The sequence below is a fragment of the Brachycentrus maculatus genome, unplaced genomic scaffold, assembly GCF_059751285.1.
Source record: "Brachycentrus maculatus isolate JH-2025_06_01 unplaced genomic scaffold, ASM5975128v1 h1tg000102l, whole genome shotgun sequence".
NCBI lineage: Eukaryota > Metazoa > Arthropoda > Insecta > Trichoptera > Brachycentridae > Brachycentrus > Brachycentrus maculatus.
The window spans coordinates 2,668,116-2,685,461 of NW_028280856.1; the positions used below are offsets into that span (position 1 = coordinate 2,668,116).

General features: G+C 29.6%; 1 protein-coding gene across 1 annotated transcript in view; it reads right to left on the minus strand.

Moving 5' to 3' along the window:
• Positions 1 to 6,858: 6,858 nt before the first annotated feature.
• Positions 6,859 to 17,346, minus strand: part of LOC148310308 (cGMP-specific 3',5'-cyclic phosphodiesterase-like) — a 123,713-nt gene continuing 113,225 nt past the window's right edge. The window contains exons 12-17 of the mRNA XM_088258688.1: positions 14,889 to 15,087; positions 12,188 to 12,341; positions 10,824 to 10,983; positions 9,567 to 9,787; positions 8,062 to 8,248; positions 6,859 to 7,623 (exon numbers count right to left, since the gene is read on the minus strand). Of these exons, the coding sequence (XP_088114814.1) occupies positions 7,458 to 7,623; positions 8,062 to 8,248; positions 9,567 to 9,787; positions 10,824 to 10,983; positions 12,188 to 12,341; positions 14,889 to 15,087 (1,087 nt within the window). The 3' untranslated portion in view covers positions 6,859 to 7,457. The remainder of the gene's footprint in view (positions 7,624 to 8,061; positions 8,249 to 9,566; positions 9,788 to 10,823; positions 10,984 to 12,187; positions 12,342 to 14,888; positions 15,088 to 17,346) is intronic.

Here is a 17,346-nt window from a genome sequence, read left to right on the forward strand (position 1 = left end):
GAAGAGTACAGCTGTTACGTATATGGTATGAGTAGAAAAGAAATAAAAAATCTACCTACGGGCAGAAAGAATGCAGCGATCGGCAGCGGTTTTGTGAAAGTAGTGAGGGGATTAAACGAATGAAAATAGTAGATATTCTATTATCGCATTCGAGTATTCAATCTGTTTAAAATGATTCATTCTAGAATGGGAGAGATGTTATAAGTTAGTTCAAACAAAATCCGCTAGATGCAAATACTGCGAGTAGAATAAACAACAAAAAGTCAATTTGATTTAAATAAATAAATCAAACTGACTTCATTTCTTCACATTTCTTCAAAACTTCTTCAAAACATCATCCCCACCCGATGGTGCATAGAGCACTGCATCATATAAACGCAGTGTTATCTTGTTGAATAAAAATACAGTGAAAAAATCATATTTATTTGACCCCTAGGAATTGAACCCGGGACCTCCAGCACGGTAGCCGAGCGTGCTGACCATTACACTACGAAGGGTGACAAACATCAGAAACTACTTGATCAAACACTATTTATTGATCTCTTTCGATGACTCTTCCAGTTTACAATAAATCTCATTATATTCCTACCTTTGTCGATAAAAATAATCTCTCACTGAAATTATGATGATTTCCACACCTTCATCGATAGCATTTGAATGCACGGTATTTTATTAAAAATATGAAATATTTCGAATATTTTCATTCGTTTCCATATATCATTCTCCATCGATTATTACATTCATTCGTTTAATCTCATCATTACATTAAAGTACTGTAAGCTTAGTATGATGATGATCAGAGTGATGATGTATCTGTTCTTGTTCCTCTTATATACATATACAAAGTTAGAAAAAGACAACGAATTCAACATTCGTTTATATCAGTAGATATCGTCAGTATACGGGTAGAGTGCACAATTTATTTACTTGTTTCAAATTTGCGTTTGTAATACATTATTATTTAAAATTTTGAATTCTGAATTCGATTAGAATCCACAAATGATTACGATTACGTATTTTAATCAAACTGGCGTGCACAGCCTATTAAAAAAGTATTTTATGAAGTAACCTTAAAATTCAAATATCTCAAAACATGTTTCCTTAACTTAGTGAGTTCTGCTTGTACATTGACGATACTTCAATGCCTACCTTAGAATGCAAGGTGCCTATGGTGTTTTTTAAGACGAATTCTACAGCTGAGACGTCTACGGATTACGACCGAGTCATTTCTGTATAGGTACCGGGTCGAACATAATAACTGTTTAGAACGGATCGTTCATTTTGCTTGAACCCGTTCACACACCTGCCTGCAAATATCTAATAACAATAATCCCAGCAATGTACATTCATTATGTACAAGAGTTATATTAAATAAATAATATGATTCTTTAAATTTAAAAGAAGAAAGCTTTATAAATTTCTATTTCGATATATATTTTTTTAAATTCTGAATATTAAGGAATCGGAGTTACATTTTGGGGTGAAAATAAATCAAAACGAATTTATATGTATTGTATATATTTTAAAATTTGTATTAGTAAGAAACAAATGAATAGGCGGAATTAGAGAATTCATGATGAAATTACACGAATATTACACTAAATATAATTTTATTACTTTCATAACTTAATAATGAACCTATTTTTAATATTGCTATAGTAGAATTTTTAAAATAAACTTCTTAATTTTTAAATTCGTTTCATTATGAATAGTTAAATGAAAATTCACATACTGATTGGTACAATGAAAAAAGTTTTAAAATTCTAATATTGGAATGTTAGCAGATAAGTTTTATTCTGTTAATCTTAAAATTACTAAACGGAAGCCATTCAATGAAAGTTAAAAGCCTCTAATCACCTCATCTACACTGCATAGGGCACCGCATCGAATTGGCACGGTATTGGCTTGATCGATAATTATAAGACAATAAGATCAGTCCTGGGTTACAGATTTTTGAAACTATGAGCACAATACACTTAATGGGATACATCTGACGCTATTGAGTGAGCTCAAAGTGACGGAAATTGCCACAATATGGGAAAAGAAATGAAGAATGAATGTAGGAAAGAGCACTCATTTAAGAGAACGGTTTTTATTCAGATGATTTTCGCCTACTTTCGAGAGTAAGCATAGGGAGTGGATTGGTATTCAATGTGCTGATAATCTCTAACTGCATTATTGATTCAAGATGAAAGAATTGGTCGAAAAGTACAGAAATTGATATCAATCTTTTAAATCAAATATTTTTCCTTCAAATGCCACACTTGAGTAGTCGTGGGTCATGAACGACTAGCTCTTAAAAATCTGTTCACATGATTGAGAACCGGATCCTAATTTTGGAAGCGCGGAGCAAAGGGAACCACAGAAACACTGAATGACGACTTTAAAAAGAATGGAAAGAATGTAAAGAACCTTGGGGATGGGTGTGCACTACTAAAGGTAGGAATAACTGGCGGAGTTTGTGGAAGGCCTGTATCCAAAGCTAAAGTATTATATATATATATATATATATATATATATATATATATATATATATATATATATATATATATATATATATATATATATATATATATATATATATATATATATATATATATATATATATATATATATATATATATATAAATAAATAAATATATATATATATATATATATATATATATATATATATATATATATATATATATATATTTATATATATTTATATATATATATATATATATATATATATATATATATATATATATATATATATATATATATATATATATATGTATATTTATGTATATATGTATATATGTATATATATATATATATATATATATGTATATACATATATATATATATATATATATATATATATATATATATATATATATATATATATATATATATATATATATATATATATATATAAATATATTTCTTTCCATTTCAATTAATATTATATTATTGCTTGGTACTTTAAAAAAAGTGATTAAACAAAATTAAATGCTTAAATACAATATTTTTGCTGTAGGTCTATTGATATTTTGGCCATTTAATCCAATATTCCATCTACGTAATTAAAATAAATAACTTTTTTTTAAAGATCAGTAAAAAGTATTCATAATTAATAATTAACAATAATAACGAGAATACATAGTGTGAACACATCCATAATATACAATAAATTTAAAATTAACACATCTACTGTTTCCTTACAAGTATATAATAATAGTTCAGAAATACGTATAGCTATCGAGACTTATCTAATTCATCATGCACAACCACAATTTTATAACTAACAATAATTATGAGTATTTATGATAAATATGACTAGTTAGATTTCAAAATCTTTGATTAGACAACACAAGTGTTTAGTATTATATCTAATATCACTGCTATGATTTAGTTGAGTAATGTACATTTTTTTTAATTACCCTTCTATCAGTGCCTCCTAGATAGTACAATGACATTATACAAGACAGATTTAGCAACTCGAATAATCTTTTACTATGGTAATCATTGCAAATTCCATGAATTAAAAAAAATCGATATTTTAATATTCAAGAAGGTTAAAAAATCACAAAGAACACAGTTTAACAGATATTAATTTATAATGACAATGTAACTTTCTTTTAAAGTCACTATAAATATTTTATAATAACTTAATTTTAATGTCTACCGGTTTCCAAGCTAACCGCTTCTTTATCAAGACTGATTAATAATAGTATTAATCAGTCTTGATAAAGAAGCGGTTAGCTTCGAAACCGGTAGACATTATAATTAAGTTATAATAAAATACTTTTAGTGATTTTAAAACAAAGTTACATTTTAATTATCAAATGTAAATTTATGAATTATAAATTATATAGCTATTAATTTATATAGTTTTTTAGAAAAAATTATAAAAAAGTACTTTGTACAATTTCATTTAGCATTTGAAACATTATGAAAAAGAAGTATCAAGAAGGGAAGAGTTGGAAGAGGAGGAATTATAAAACAAACTAAATATTTATATAAAAAGGATAGATTTAAGTTATAACATACAATTATAAAATTTGTAAAACTACTAAATAAGGTTTACCGATCGCAGATAAAGTATCATAGCTAAACTTAGGCAACGAATTGTATTCAATTTAGAAGGCACTGCTTCTATATATTGTAACATGGAGAATGTGTTGTTTCTAATTTTACGACACATACAACTAAGATTTTTAAAGAAAAATGGTCAGTTTTAAAAATTAAATTTTATTAAAAATCAGCCCCGTTTAAAGAATAGACAAAAAACTGCTTTGAGATAGTATGTTTATCAACGGGCGGAACTTCACTTACAGAAGCAACAGTCATGTGCTATTGATGAATGTTTAATACGAAGCAATAATGAAGTGAAATGATAAATCGATAAATAATTTATTCTAATGGAATATTAAAACATCGTCGATCGAGTTTAAGTCCCTATCTAACAAGTGCCATAGTGATCTCTTTCAGACTATAATGTTAAAAACCATAATAAAAACATCATAATTATATTCATTTTTCCAGTTACACCTAAGTTAAATTTTGAGCAATAATATTCAGTGCTGCAAACTATGTGCGAAGAAAGGTCACCACGGCACTTTATTCGATAGAATCTTTTGGATGGATGAGGATGCATTTTTTTAATAAAAAATAATATCGTAGGTATTTATAAAATAAAAAAAATAATATCAGGATAAGTTTTTGAAAATGTAAATTCAATATAAGGTCGTTAAATTAATCAATTGTGTTAAATTTTAAATGGAAATAACAAATGATAAAATAGCATTCACATATTTTAATATATGTACTTATAGCAACCGCTCGTTAATTCGAACAAACAAAATTAGAATTTTGCCATAAATAAAAAATATTTTGAAATATGGCAAAATTCAGGTCCCTGCAACTATAACATACATTCAAAACCTTCAATAATTCAAAATAAAATTACAAAAAAAAATACAAAAGTAAATTTGATTTTTTTAAGTGGGTTTTTTAGAGATTTATTTTTTGGTAGATAAAGATTTACGATTTCAAACACAGCTTTTCTTATTTTGTTTAAAAAGTCATCAATTTATATATGAATAATGACTTTTTTGGCGATTTTGCCATATAATCATTTTAAAATTTATCAGTCCATTCGATTTCGAATTAACGAGCTTTTATTGTTTTTAATAACACTTATTTCACATTATTCACTGCATATATTTGTTGTTGTCTTTTTAATGTTTTGACGAGAACATTATAAACTAAAGTACAAAAAACATATTAGATAAAAATGTAAATTTAACAATACATTTTTTATTTGATTTTACATTGAATTTGTGGAATAACAGAATGGTATTAATATAAAAATAAAACGCTTGTAGTAAACCACATTTATGAATAATGTAAAAATTGAGTTAAATTAAGAGTTGTTTAATGTAAACGAGATTAGTCTCGAGAACTACAGATCTTCTCAACAACAGATGAAAACACATAGTTTGTATTTTCACTAGTTGATGAGAACTGTAGATCTCGAAAATAGTAATTTTTACATTAATAAACTCAAAAGTGGTCTTATACAAGGTTTTTTTTTCCATATTTTTCATTTAAATTGAACAATACTTGAAATGGTACTGGACTCAGGACTCACAGGGTATTTTAGTACTTATTTTGGTGGGTAAAATTACCAAGTACAAGTACAATGTTAGCGAATTTGTAAATTCATATGTAACTTGGATATTCATTTATAACTTAGATATTCATTGAAGGTAATATTTTTTACAGTAGTTAGTAAATTTAATAATCATTAACAGTTTGAAGGAATACAATAGAGCGGAATGTAATTAAATCTACTCCAGATAAAAATTACCAAGTACTTTAATATGTTAATCCGAAAAACCTATACGTAACAACCAACACAATAACTTAAATTTTTTTTAAAAACTGTATTATACTACTTATATACTAAGTTTTGTATGCTGAAAAATTGGAGGTTACGAAGTTATTGCTTTGAATATTAATTGGGTTGATCAAAATCTGGTTTTGAAAGGATATGCAGCAAATTTTATTTTACAGCGAATCGAAATATAAAAGTTCTTCAAATGTATTATGTTATAAATAAAAATGTAAATATATCAAATGAATAAAAAAAATAAAAAATAAAATTAGTGTACTTTTATTTTGATAACTATGAGCTGGTTTTGAAATTTTTATTCTTAGCTTCAATCATATTTCAGAATTAATAAAGAGAATCAAGAAGTACTTTGTGTTCAATTTTAATGTTTTATTTACACCAAGGTTTTTTTTTAGACAGAGATAACTGGGATTAAAAATAATTCAATCTCTATATATCTAGATGTCAAATAAATGTTTACACACATCGCTCACTCCTTTCAACAACGTCATATATAAAAAAAACTTGATTTTTCAGGAGATCGTTTTTAAAGTTAAAAAATATAGTAAAATGTATTAAAAATAAATATCAAGCCACCTACTGAACTTTTTACTATGCAACAGATCTTTTTAGGTAAAACCTGAATGTTTTTTCTCTATTTGAAAAATATTTAGTATAGTTAAAAAAATAATTAAACAATACCTTTTCTTCAAAACGCAAAAACAACACTTTCTGCCCGATAGCGGTTAAATATTAAGTTAAAAATATGCCGATTTTGCTGGGATATAGTACATTTTCTGGGCATTCCGAAAACATGCGCAACTGAAAATTTACGATTTTTTTTATATATTTGACGTTGTTGAAAGTAGTGGGCGACATGTTCAATGTGTTTTTGAAGAGTTTTGCGTTTTAACATATAAAAATATTTGATTTTACTTATAGGTACTATTTAAAATGTAATAAATTATGTTTGTAAAATGGTTACGTTGCTCTTCTCCAAATTTGTCTGTTAAATAAATTATAAAATTATTATTAAAAAAAAAGCTTCTTAAAAAAAAGATTTTTACCATTCTAACTTTTATTATAACCGTCATTTTCACAATTCATTCCCAATAAAGCGATTAATTCACAATGATTCTTATCACAGATACTTGTAGATCTATCGACCGCCCGCTTATGTATTATAAGGAGAAATATTAATCCCTAACAGTGGATAGATGGAACTATACGGCCATTAATTATCATGCTTCACTTATTTATAAATTTCGGACTTGGCCTCTGTTCATACTCTCATTATAATAATCAAATACTATACTAATGTTGCTTATATCGTCGTTGATTCTGCATTGATTTATACTGTATGGTACTGTGAGATATCTTTCTCATTTTTCTTCAGTGCCAACAGTAAGAATTCACTCAATATTTATACTCCTCGTCAAATCACGAACCGGTTTTTTTATTAAAATTTGGTCACTTCTTTGGCTTATGGAATCTCGCTTCGCGTTTCCTCATTTGGCTATAAGAATTAAACTTCTCGAATGGTTTACATGACCACTAGCATTTCTATCTCAAATTGTCACAACAATTCACAGAGTTTGCTTTTGTGTTTAGTGGGTTTTTGTTTGACTGGCTGAACTGGGATTGGATTCTCTTTTATGGGGATCTCTTCTACTATCGCCGTGTTCGGTTGCTGATCATTAGTTGTTGAATTTCTTCTCTCAGATGATGCAGCATACAAGGATCTGTAACACATGTATTATTATGAATATTTTATTTTAATATTATTAATATTCAAAGGATTGACTACGTGGTCAAACATTTTGACAAATCATTAGTTACGTTAGTATATTATTTTTTGACATCTCATCAAAGATGAAGAAGAATATGGAAGTCTGGGCATTTACGGAGCTGACGAGCGTTATAGGCTGGTTTAAGTGATCACTTTACAGATGTGTAACATTCACCAATTCTACCCATTATTGACAACCACACTACTTAAATTCTTGGAAGTTCTATACAAATGAACTAATTCTAATTGGATCACTAGAACTTCACTAGAGATATTTATAGGTGAGATGAAAAGAAGCTTTTTATTGAGCAGAAACTTTATTAGTATGTAAAGTCCGGATGGATTTTTCATATAAAATTTAATAATCTTAATAATTTGAATAGAATTTCACCTAGAAAGTCTCGATTTCACTGCCTTCCCAAGTGATTTTCCCTTCCTGAGAGAGTTGAATCTTGGCCGGGTTGAAGTAGTTTCTGCAGTAACTGCATTTTGGCTTTCTTTTTCCTCTTTGTCAATAGAATGGCTGCAGTTCAATGTTGTCACCGTAAATTCTAGGTCTTTAATGACTTCAGAAGAAGCTAAAACGAAAAAAATATTTATTCGATTACGATAAATGTATTAAAAAATTCTCTTCTTTTAGAGGCTTGTATTTAGGTAGAGAAGTAAGGATATGGAAGGTAAATGTGAAAAATACATCACAAACACTCAGGCCAATTAAAAAGATATCTTCCTTGAATTTATTTTGTAATCGGTGGGAATCGAACCCACGAGGTTAGTATCGTAGACTTGCGTATATAATGAGTGACAAAAATTGTAATCTCCTCATTGCGTCACAATTTCATAGTATTAGAGAGTTCTTGAAAACAAGGCGAATTTCATGAATGCTGAGTTCATCTAAGATGAAGGCATTTAGAACACATAACTTAATTAGTCTCCGTTTTGACACATATGGTAGCACTGTTGACAGACCCACATAATTTCTGGATAGAACCAACCTTTAAAATATAAGTGTCAAAAATTCATGGCATTCTTGCTATCAGTTTAAAGATTACAGTGGTTTTAGTAACCCCTTAATTTGTAATTTTCAAAACAATGGATAAAAAAGAATTTCATGTGTTGTTCACATTTATAAGCAGCATTCCAAGCATCAAATTTCCATGTATCTCTTCTTTACAGTTTCTTTTTTTTCATAGTCCATTGTCCAACACTTCACCTTCTTCTTCTGTTCATGTCATGTCAGGTCCACCTGACGTCGACTATCACTTGAAAGTAATTGTCCTTATCTTGGTCAGCCTTAAACAGCGCCTTAATAGTTTGATTCCGTCTAATTTCGTATATTTAGAAGCCAGAAGATCTGTCTTCTGCCCACACCTCGTCGACCTTTTATCTTACGTTTGTGATAAGATACAAAAGCTCGAACTTATCTCCTCTAAGCACATTCCCAGATAGGAAACCTTCCGGACCTTGGTATCAATCAGCAACTGTCTCCCTGCTCTTGCTCTTTGGAGCACAATTTCGTTGCTGACCATATCGGTCCATGGAATGCGCAGCATTCTACTATATATCCACATTTCAAATGCCTCGTACTTCTCTCCTCTTAGCACATTCCTCAGATAGAACACCTTCCAGACACTTGACCACAATATAATACCACTACAGTTTTTTACCTCTAGTTTTTTTTAGTTACATATTTACTTGGCAGCATAAAAAAATACAAAAAAAAAACTAGAGGTGAAATAAGTGTGAAAATTTTTTAAAATTATTTATTTGGCTGTATAAATAATAATAATAATAATAAACTATAGGTAAAATAACTTTGAACAGACTGTACTCTCGAATCCAAACGATCACTAGTTTTTAAATGAACAATGCAAGACAGTTAAGGAGGGTTTTTACCTGAGAATTCCTCTACAGGCTTGTCGATGGTGTCATGATCTATCCACGTTAGACCCATCTCTACCTTCTCAGCCAAGTCCTGCCAGCGCTGTCTGTTCTGAACAGTTCCTTGGTACAGAGGCAGGATCCAAGGGAATGAATCCGATAGCACTTTGTAAAGAGGAAGACATATAACGTCGATGAAACCAACTTGCATCTGAGGAAGCTCATCTTTCCGCTCCCTGAAATGGAAATAAAAAACACGAAAATGAAAAGTTTTCAATAAAATATTATACATATACGTAATTATACTTTGAGCAACGATAAATAAAGAAAAAATGCACCGCAGTATGCACAGTCTGCATTTGAAGAAATTTGTAAAAATTATTTTGTTTGATTTTATGTTTCAAAAATTACTTTGATGTTCAATTATGATTACATGGTTAATATAAGAGATGGGTCGATAGCTGGGAATCGACGTCGCAGGAGGCTAATCCCTCTTAAAAACAGGCCGCAAGGCCTATAATAAGAAGAAGAAGAAGAAGAAGAAAAAGAAGGTTAATGTTACACATTGCATAAAGTGATTGTTGTTGGGTGCATTGCCAATAAAAAGAAAATAATAAAAATATATTGTTGAAACCAGCCAATGACAGGTATTTATATTATTTTTAAATGAAAATGTTTTATATTAAAAAAAAAAACAATAGACTGACCAAATATTTTATCAATGAGGAAGTTTTAAATAAATAAAAAAATCGTTAACATACAACTAGAAATATGGATAAAATCAGACTCCGATTTAAAAAAAAACATAATCGCAAAATTGCATTTCGTTAAAAAATGTAATATGAGATGCCCGAATGTATGAAGAATGAAATGAGTTTGAATGAATTAAAAAATAAACGGTGTATTGTAAAATGATTTAGATGCATATAATTTTAAATTGAGTGTAAATATTAGTTTGTAAATGAAATATAAGTTAGCATAAGAAGTGAAATTTAAAAAAAAAAAAAATGAATGTTAATACCAGTTTCCAGAACTACAAATGTTCTCATCGAAAAGTGTAAATACAAACTGAATTTGCATTTTCAATGAGAACATTTGTACAACTCAAAACTATTCGAGTTTACATTAATAAACTCAAAAGTGGTCTTAAACAAGTGTTTTATTTTTAATAAATTTTCCTTTAAAGAGTGTTACGCAAAAAATGGTCACTAGACACTTGTATGTGGTACTATGTGGTATATTTTTTCAAAATATTTATATTCTGTGTCTAACCTGTCCATCATAGCCACCGGCTGTTGGTTGAGCTGCAGTTTCTCCAGATCTCCCTGATCAAAGAACTCATCTGCTACGAGTTTAGCTACTTTGTGTTGCACTTCCCAGGGCTTGGCTATGGCAGACACGTCACACGCTGTCATCATCATACCACACAATACTGGAACAATTACATGATATAAGTTGGAAATATAAGCAGAGGAAGGCGAACTTATCATTTATTCTATCAGATACTGGATTTACTAATTTTATATCAATTACATATTGGATATATCAATTTTATAGGTTTCTCAACTTGAGATGAAACACCTGTCGTTTTTTTTTTAAATATATAAGTGTAACTTTTTCATCTCAAGTACTCGTAGAGACACCTTTAATATTGATATATCATATAGCTCACTCCTTCCAAGAACGTCATAAATCAAAAATCGTCAATTTTCAGTTGTGCATGTTTTCGGAATGCCCAGAAAATGTACTATAACCCAGGAAAAGCGACAGATGTTTAACTTAATATTTACCCGCTACAGGGCAGAAAGTGTTGTTTTTGAATTTTGAAGAAAAGGTATTGTTTAATAATTTTTTTAAATACACTAAATATTTTTCAAATGCAGAAAAAAAACCTTCAGGTTTTACCTAAGAAGATCTGTTGCACAGTAAAAACTGGCTTCATATTTATTTTTAATACATTGTATTATATTTTTAAACTTTTTTGATTTATGACGTTCTTGAAAGGAGTGAGCGATATGTAGGGTGAATAATCAATTATCTGATAAAATAAATTATATTAAATTGTCAATGATCAACTGGTCAAATAAAAGTAACAAAATATCGAAAGTTTTATTCCTGACTATCTCTTCTAAAAATATCTGTGAACTATTTTGGAATCAATCGCATCTATGTCCAAATGGAGTAAGTATATGTATATACTTCACAAAAATGGAATTTTCAAGTATGTCAAGTACTAAGTCACTAGTCGGAATAATCGGTGGATATCTTTATATATATCTTATATATATATATATATATATATATATATATATATATATATATATATATATATATATATATATATATATATATATTTACACATATATATATATATATATATATATATATATATATATATATATATATATATATATATATATATATATATATATATATATATATATATATATATATATATATATATATATATATTTATATATATATATACATATACATATAAAGATATGCATGAATGTGGAAGGAGCTATGGTTATTGGCAAAGACATATCGATGTGGCGTTCTTTTCTCTGACTACTCCCATGCAGGAAAGCGGCGTGATGGTTTTTAAGTTTTTTTTTTTTTTTTTAAGTACTTACACTCTTTTTTGTCCTCACTCTGCCAGTCAAACTCTCCATTATCCGTGAGGTCCAGAAATTTGCTTCTTTTCTTAAAATACATAGCGAGATCTGTTGAGAGTATCGCTGTCTCTACAACTTTCATGACATGTTTGTAATCTACTGGAGAGAGAGCCTGCAACATAAAATATACTAAAAATATTAAAAATACACTTGTTATTTGCGTTGATCCGAACAGGGTACTGCTTTAAATATTTCTCTTGTTCTTAGATCCATCCTAACTTATCGTCTTTGTAGACTGTTGGGGCCTATTCTTCTCATCCTCAGGTTGTAGGTCCTTCTATCATATATAACGTCACCTAGGCCATGCCTTCGAATCATGTTATCTTATCTGTTATCATGTTATGTTATCTTTCTGCAGCATCCATGATTTTTTGGTATTCCTCTAGATACTAGGATGCTTTTTTTTTTAAATACATTTATAATTATAATTTTAAAAGATACATAAAGGCAAGGTGATCAGTTAATCAGTCATGCACTTCCAAAGACAGTTCAGATTTTATAAATTTAAGCCACTTTGGGTATCAAATCCAGCCACCTTATAAATATAAGCCAAATTTAATAAAAAAACCCCAACCAGATTCGTTGTGTTAACGTGGTTTTCAAAATAAATAAGATGTAATTTGGATAACCCTATGAATTCTTCACGTTCTTTATACTTTTGATCCTTCAAGAAAAATCAGCTTGATAGTGTGTTTTCTATTACTATGAATTTTTGAATTTTTTTCTTTTTTCGATTCTTGACCAACATGTGAACTTATTCTTACTGAATCTCACCCATGTCCAATTGGAAAAAAGCTATATACTTGAACACAAATTTTCAATTGAATCGGCACCATCTGTCAAAATCCCACATCTTTAATACATTAACGCAATATATTATAGATGATCAATAACACGATGCATGATAAACGTCACACAGGTGTATAAAGTAATCACGTCAGCCAGCCAAATACTAGTTCGAAATCCCTGGCAGGCTCAAATATCCATATTTTCCCCCATATAAACGAAAATTATCATCTCAGTTAAGACACTACCCATGATTGACAACCACCCTACTCAAATTATGGAAGTTTCTCATATATATGATCAATCTCTATACGACAACAGCCATCTTTGATCCATATTCTTCTTCATCTGTGTTGAGATGTCAAAACTGCAAAAATAACTCAGTAAAAAGGAGAGAAACCCATATTTGTAAATAAGTATTTTGTAATACTCTGTCCGCCTCCATAGTGTAGTGGTTAGCGCGCTAGGCTACCATGCTAGAGGTCCCGGGTTCGATTCCCAAGAGGGTCAAAATAAATAATTGTGATTTTTCAGTCTAATATTTATTTACATAATATGATCCTGGACTGGTAGCTGAAGCGGAAGGCTGATCACCTTTCCTTCGTGTATTTAACGATCAAGATAACACTGCTTATACGATGCAGTGCCCTATGCACCATTGGGGTGCGGATAAGGGTTAGACCCAAAATGTAAAAAGATGTAAATACATACATATTATGTTAAGTTAAGTGTATACATATTATGTTTTGAATATTGAAAGCATTAACTTTGTGGATCATCTTGATAAATTATTTCGAGAAATAAAAATACTTTGTATTCTGATCCACTCACATTTTTATTGTACCAACTAGTTTCGGCAATAACCTGTTGCCCTCTTCAGGGTTATAAATGTAACCCTGAAGAGGGCAACAGGTTGTTGCCGAAACTAGTTGGTACAATAAAAATGTGAGTGGATCAGAATACAAAGTATTTTTATTTCTCGAAATAATTTAGGTGTATACATATTAGTTTGTATACTAAATGCAATATAGGCTCACATGAGAAATCAAAAAGTAAAAAAGATATTTAAAAAAATTATAAATGTAAACACGACCAGTTTCGACAACTACAGATGTTATCATCAGCAACCGAAAATACAAACTGAATTTGTATTTTCATCTGTCAATGAAAACATTTGTGGAAGTCCTCACTAAAACGTTACATTTCCATCATCATCTCAGTTAAGACACTACCCGTGATTGACAACCACCATATTCAAATTATGGAAGTTTCTCAAATATATGATCAATCTCTATATGACAACAGCCATCCATGATCCATATTCTTCTTCATCTTTGTTGAGATGTCAAAACTGCAAAAAATGCTCAGTAAAAAGGAGAGAAACCCAGATTTGTGAATAAGTATTCTGTAATACTCACAGTGCTGTTGATATATAAAACGTTTTTGTATTATTTATTGACATCTCATAAAAGATGAAGAAGAATATGGAAGTCTGGGCATTTATGGGGCTGACGACCGTCATAGGCTGGTTTTTTATGTGATCACTTTACACAAGTATTTGGACACACTCAAAATGTTAGATACTAGGATACTTTTTTTAAATAATACATTAATAATTATAATTTTATAATAATTAAAAAGATACATAAAGGCAAGGTGATCAGTTAATCAGTCATGCACTTCCAAAGACAGTTCATATTTTATAAATTTAAGCTACTTTGGAAGTCTGGGCATTTACGGGGCTGACGACCGTCATAGGCTGGTTTTTTTATGTGATCACTTTACACAAGTATTTGGACACACTCAAAATGTTGTATATAATTTTTTTCTTGAAAACATCCATTTGTAATACTGGCGTTGGTATTTCTATTACCTGGAAGATATTATTACTCTCGCTGTTGAGGATCATGACGCACTGGTCGAAGTGGTGGTGTTCCATAGTGGAGGTGGTGTAGAGTATGGCCAGGGGGCTCTCCGTCTTGGTTTGGAAGGCGTTGTTGGTGCCCCTGTGGTCCAGGTCGTGGCACAGGCATGCCACCAGCAGACCGAGAATCTCCAGATCTGACATGAACCTGGAAACAGAATAGATCCTGGAGGATTCAAGGGTAATCTGGAAGAATGATGCTTCTCGTTGGAGAGGCAATTCGTTGTGCATTGCATTGCTTCATAAATATGAAATTTAAGAAAGTGCTGCCTGTTGTCGAAGAGTAATTGTCGGTAAACCCCGAAATCTGACGTTTTTTATATTCATCTTAAAATACTTTTGTATCTAATGGTGCATATACAATATATGAGCGGATTTATATATATATATATATATATATATATATATATATATATATATATATATATATATATATATATATATATATATATATATAAATATATATATATAAATAAATATATATATATATATATATATATATATATATATATATATATATACATATATATATATATATATATATATATATATATAAATATATATATATATATATATATATATATATATATATATATATATATATATATATATATATATATATATATATATATATATATATATATATATATATATATATATATATATATATATATATATATATATATATAAATATATATATAAATATATACATTTACAGCAAATAAGGATTTTATTTGAGTACCTTATGTCATATTTGTACTGTAATTATTCTAACACACATTTTTTTCTGAATTCCAATTAATATTGGATATAAAAAATATCATCTCAATAAATTGAGCATTCACAGCCATTAGGCAGGATAAAGAAAATGACAGTTAAGAGCTTTTTTCATCAGCTGTCTTTAAAATGGCTTTAGAGTTGTAATGATCAGTATCTAAGCTTTTTTGAGAACTTGTAAGCTGAAAAACAGAAGCATAATGCGTGCAGAGATCTTGTCGAAAACTAATTCGCCATTCGGCGAATAACTCTGTTTAAAGGAATAATAGAGCAGCATTTCTGTGTATCATTTTGATAGATCTCGCTCAGAAGCGTTCAAATACGAGCTAGCATTGCATCTTAACTTTTCGTTCTTGCAAACAAATTTGAAATTTGACCTGAAAACTCGTTCTGAATAAAATACCTATTATTTACAGAGCGAAGTCTGAAATTGCTTTTGCCGGGAGCACATTTTCAAGAGCTTTTTCTCTGCGAAACTTTTGTTAATGATATTTCATTTTCAGACAAATCTCCCGCGAAATTTATTCTCTAACGTAGGAGCGGCGATACGAGATATAATATGCATAACTAACTAACTAACTAAATATCACGCTTCTTCCCCGTAGAGGTAGGCAGAGGAAACACAACGCCACACTACTCTTTCTTTGCAAACAATATTCGCTTCCTTCACATTCAGGCATTTCCTCGAACATTACTTTACTTACTTATAACCCTTATCCGCACCCAATGGTGCATAGGGCACTGCATCGAATTGACGCTGTGTTATCTTGATCATAACTTGCCTGAAGGCAAGGTGATCACTCTTGCGCTTCAGGAACTAGTCTAGGGTAATATTTAATAAATATTACAGTGTAAAATTACTAATATTTATTTTCACCCCCCTGGGAATCGAACCCGGGACCTGTAGCACGGTAGCTAAACACGCTGACCATTACACGACAGAGGTGGACATACCCGCTGATTATTCCGATTCCTGACCTAACCAAGTATTTGATAATACTATTCCTCGAAAAATTGGCTTGTATTATAAATTAGTATAAAAAAACGGAGCATTTAGGCATTAATGATTACTGAACTAGGAATAATTGAAAAGATTAAGAAAAGTTCTTTAAGGTGGTATGGACATGTAGAACGAATGGATGGAGAGAAAATCACTAAGAATATCTTCGCCTCTTCCACATTCATGAATCTCCTACTTCCCGTAGATTATTCCGACTCATGTCAAGACCATTTTCAAGTATTTGAAATAAAAATCATTCCGAGTTTTCCTCTTCTGTTAATATTACCAATCTCACTTGCCCCATAAATTTATTTTTATTATCCTTTCCTCACTAATTCGATTCATATGCCAAAACCATCTCAACATACCTTTCTTAGTTTTATCGATAGTGCTTATGTTTTGCATTCTTTCCTTATATCACCATTTGAATTTCTATCAATAATTTTTACCGTTTTCGATTGCATTACAATATTGTGATTTTTAACATTTTTAATGATTCACCATATTTGTGAAATAAAACGTATTTAAAATAAATGATTTCATGAAAAAAGCATTCATACAACGTTTTGCTGCAAATTTTCTTGAGAGAATGCAGAAAATAAATAAATAGATATTCCCACACAGTGACTG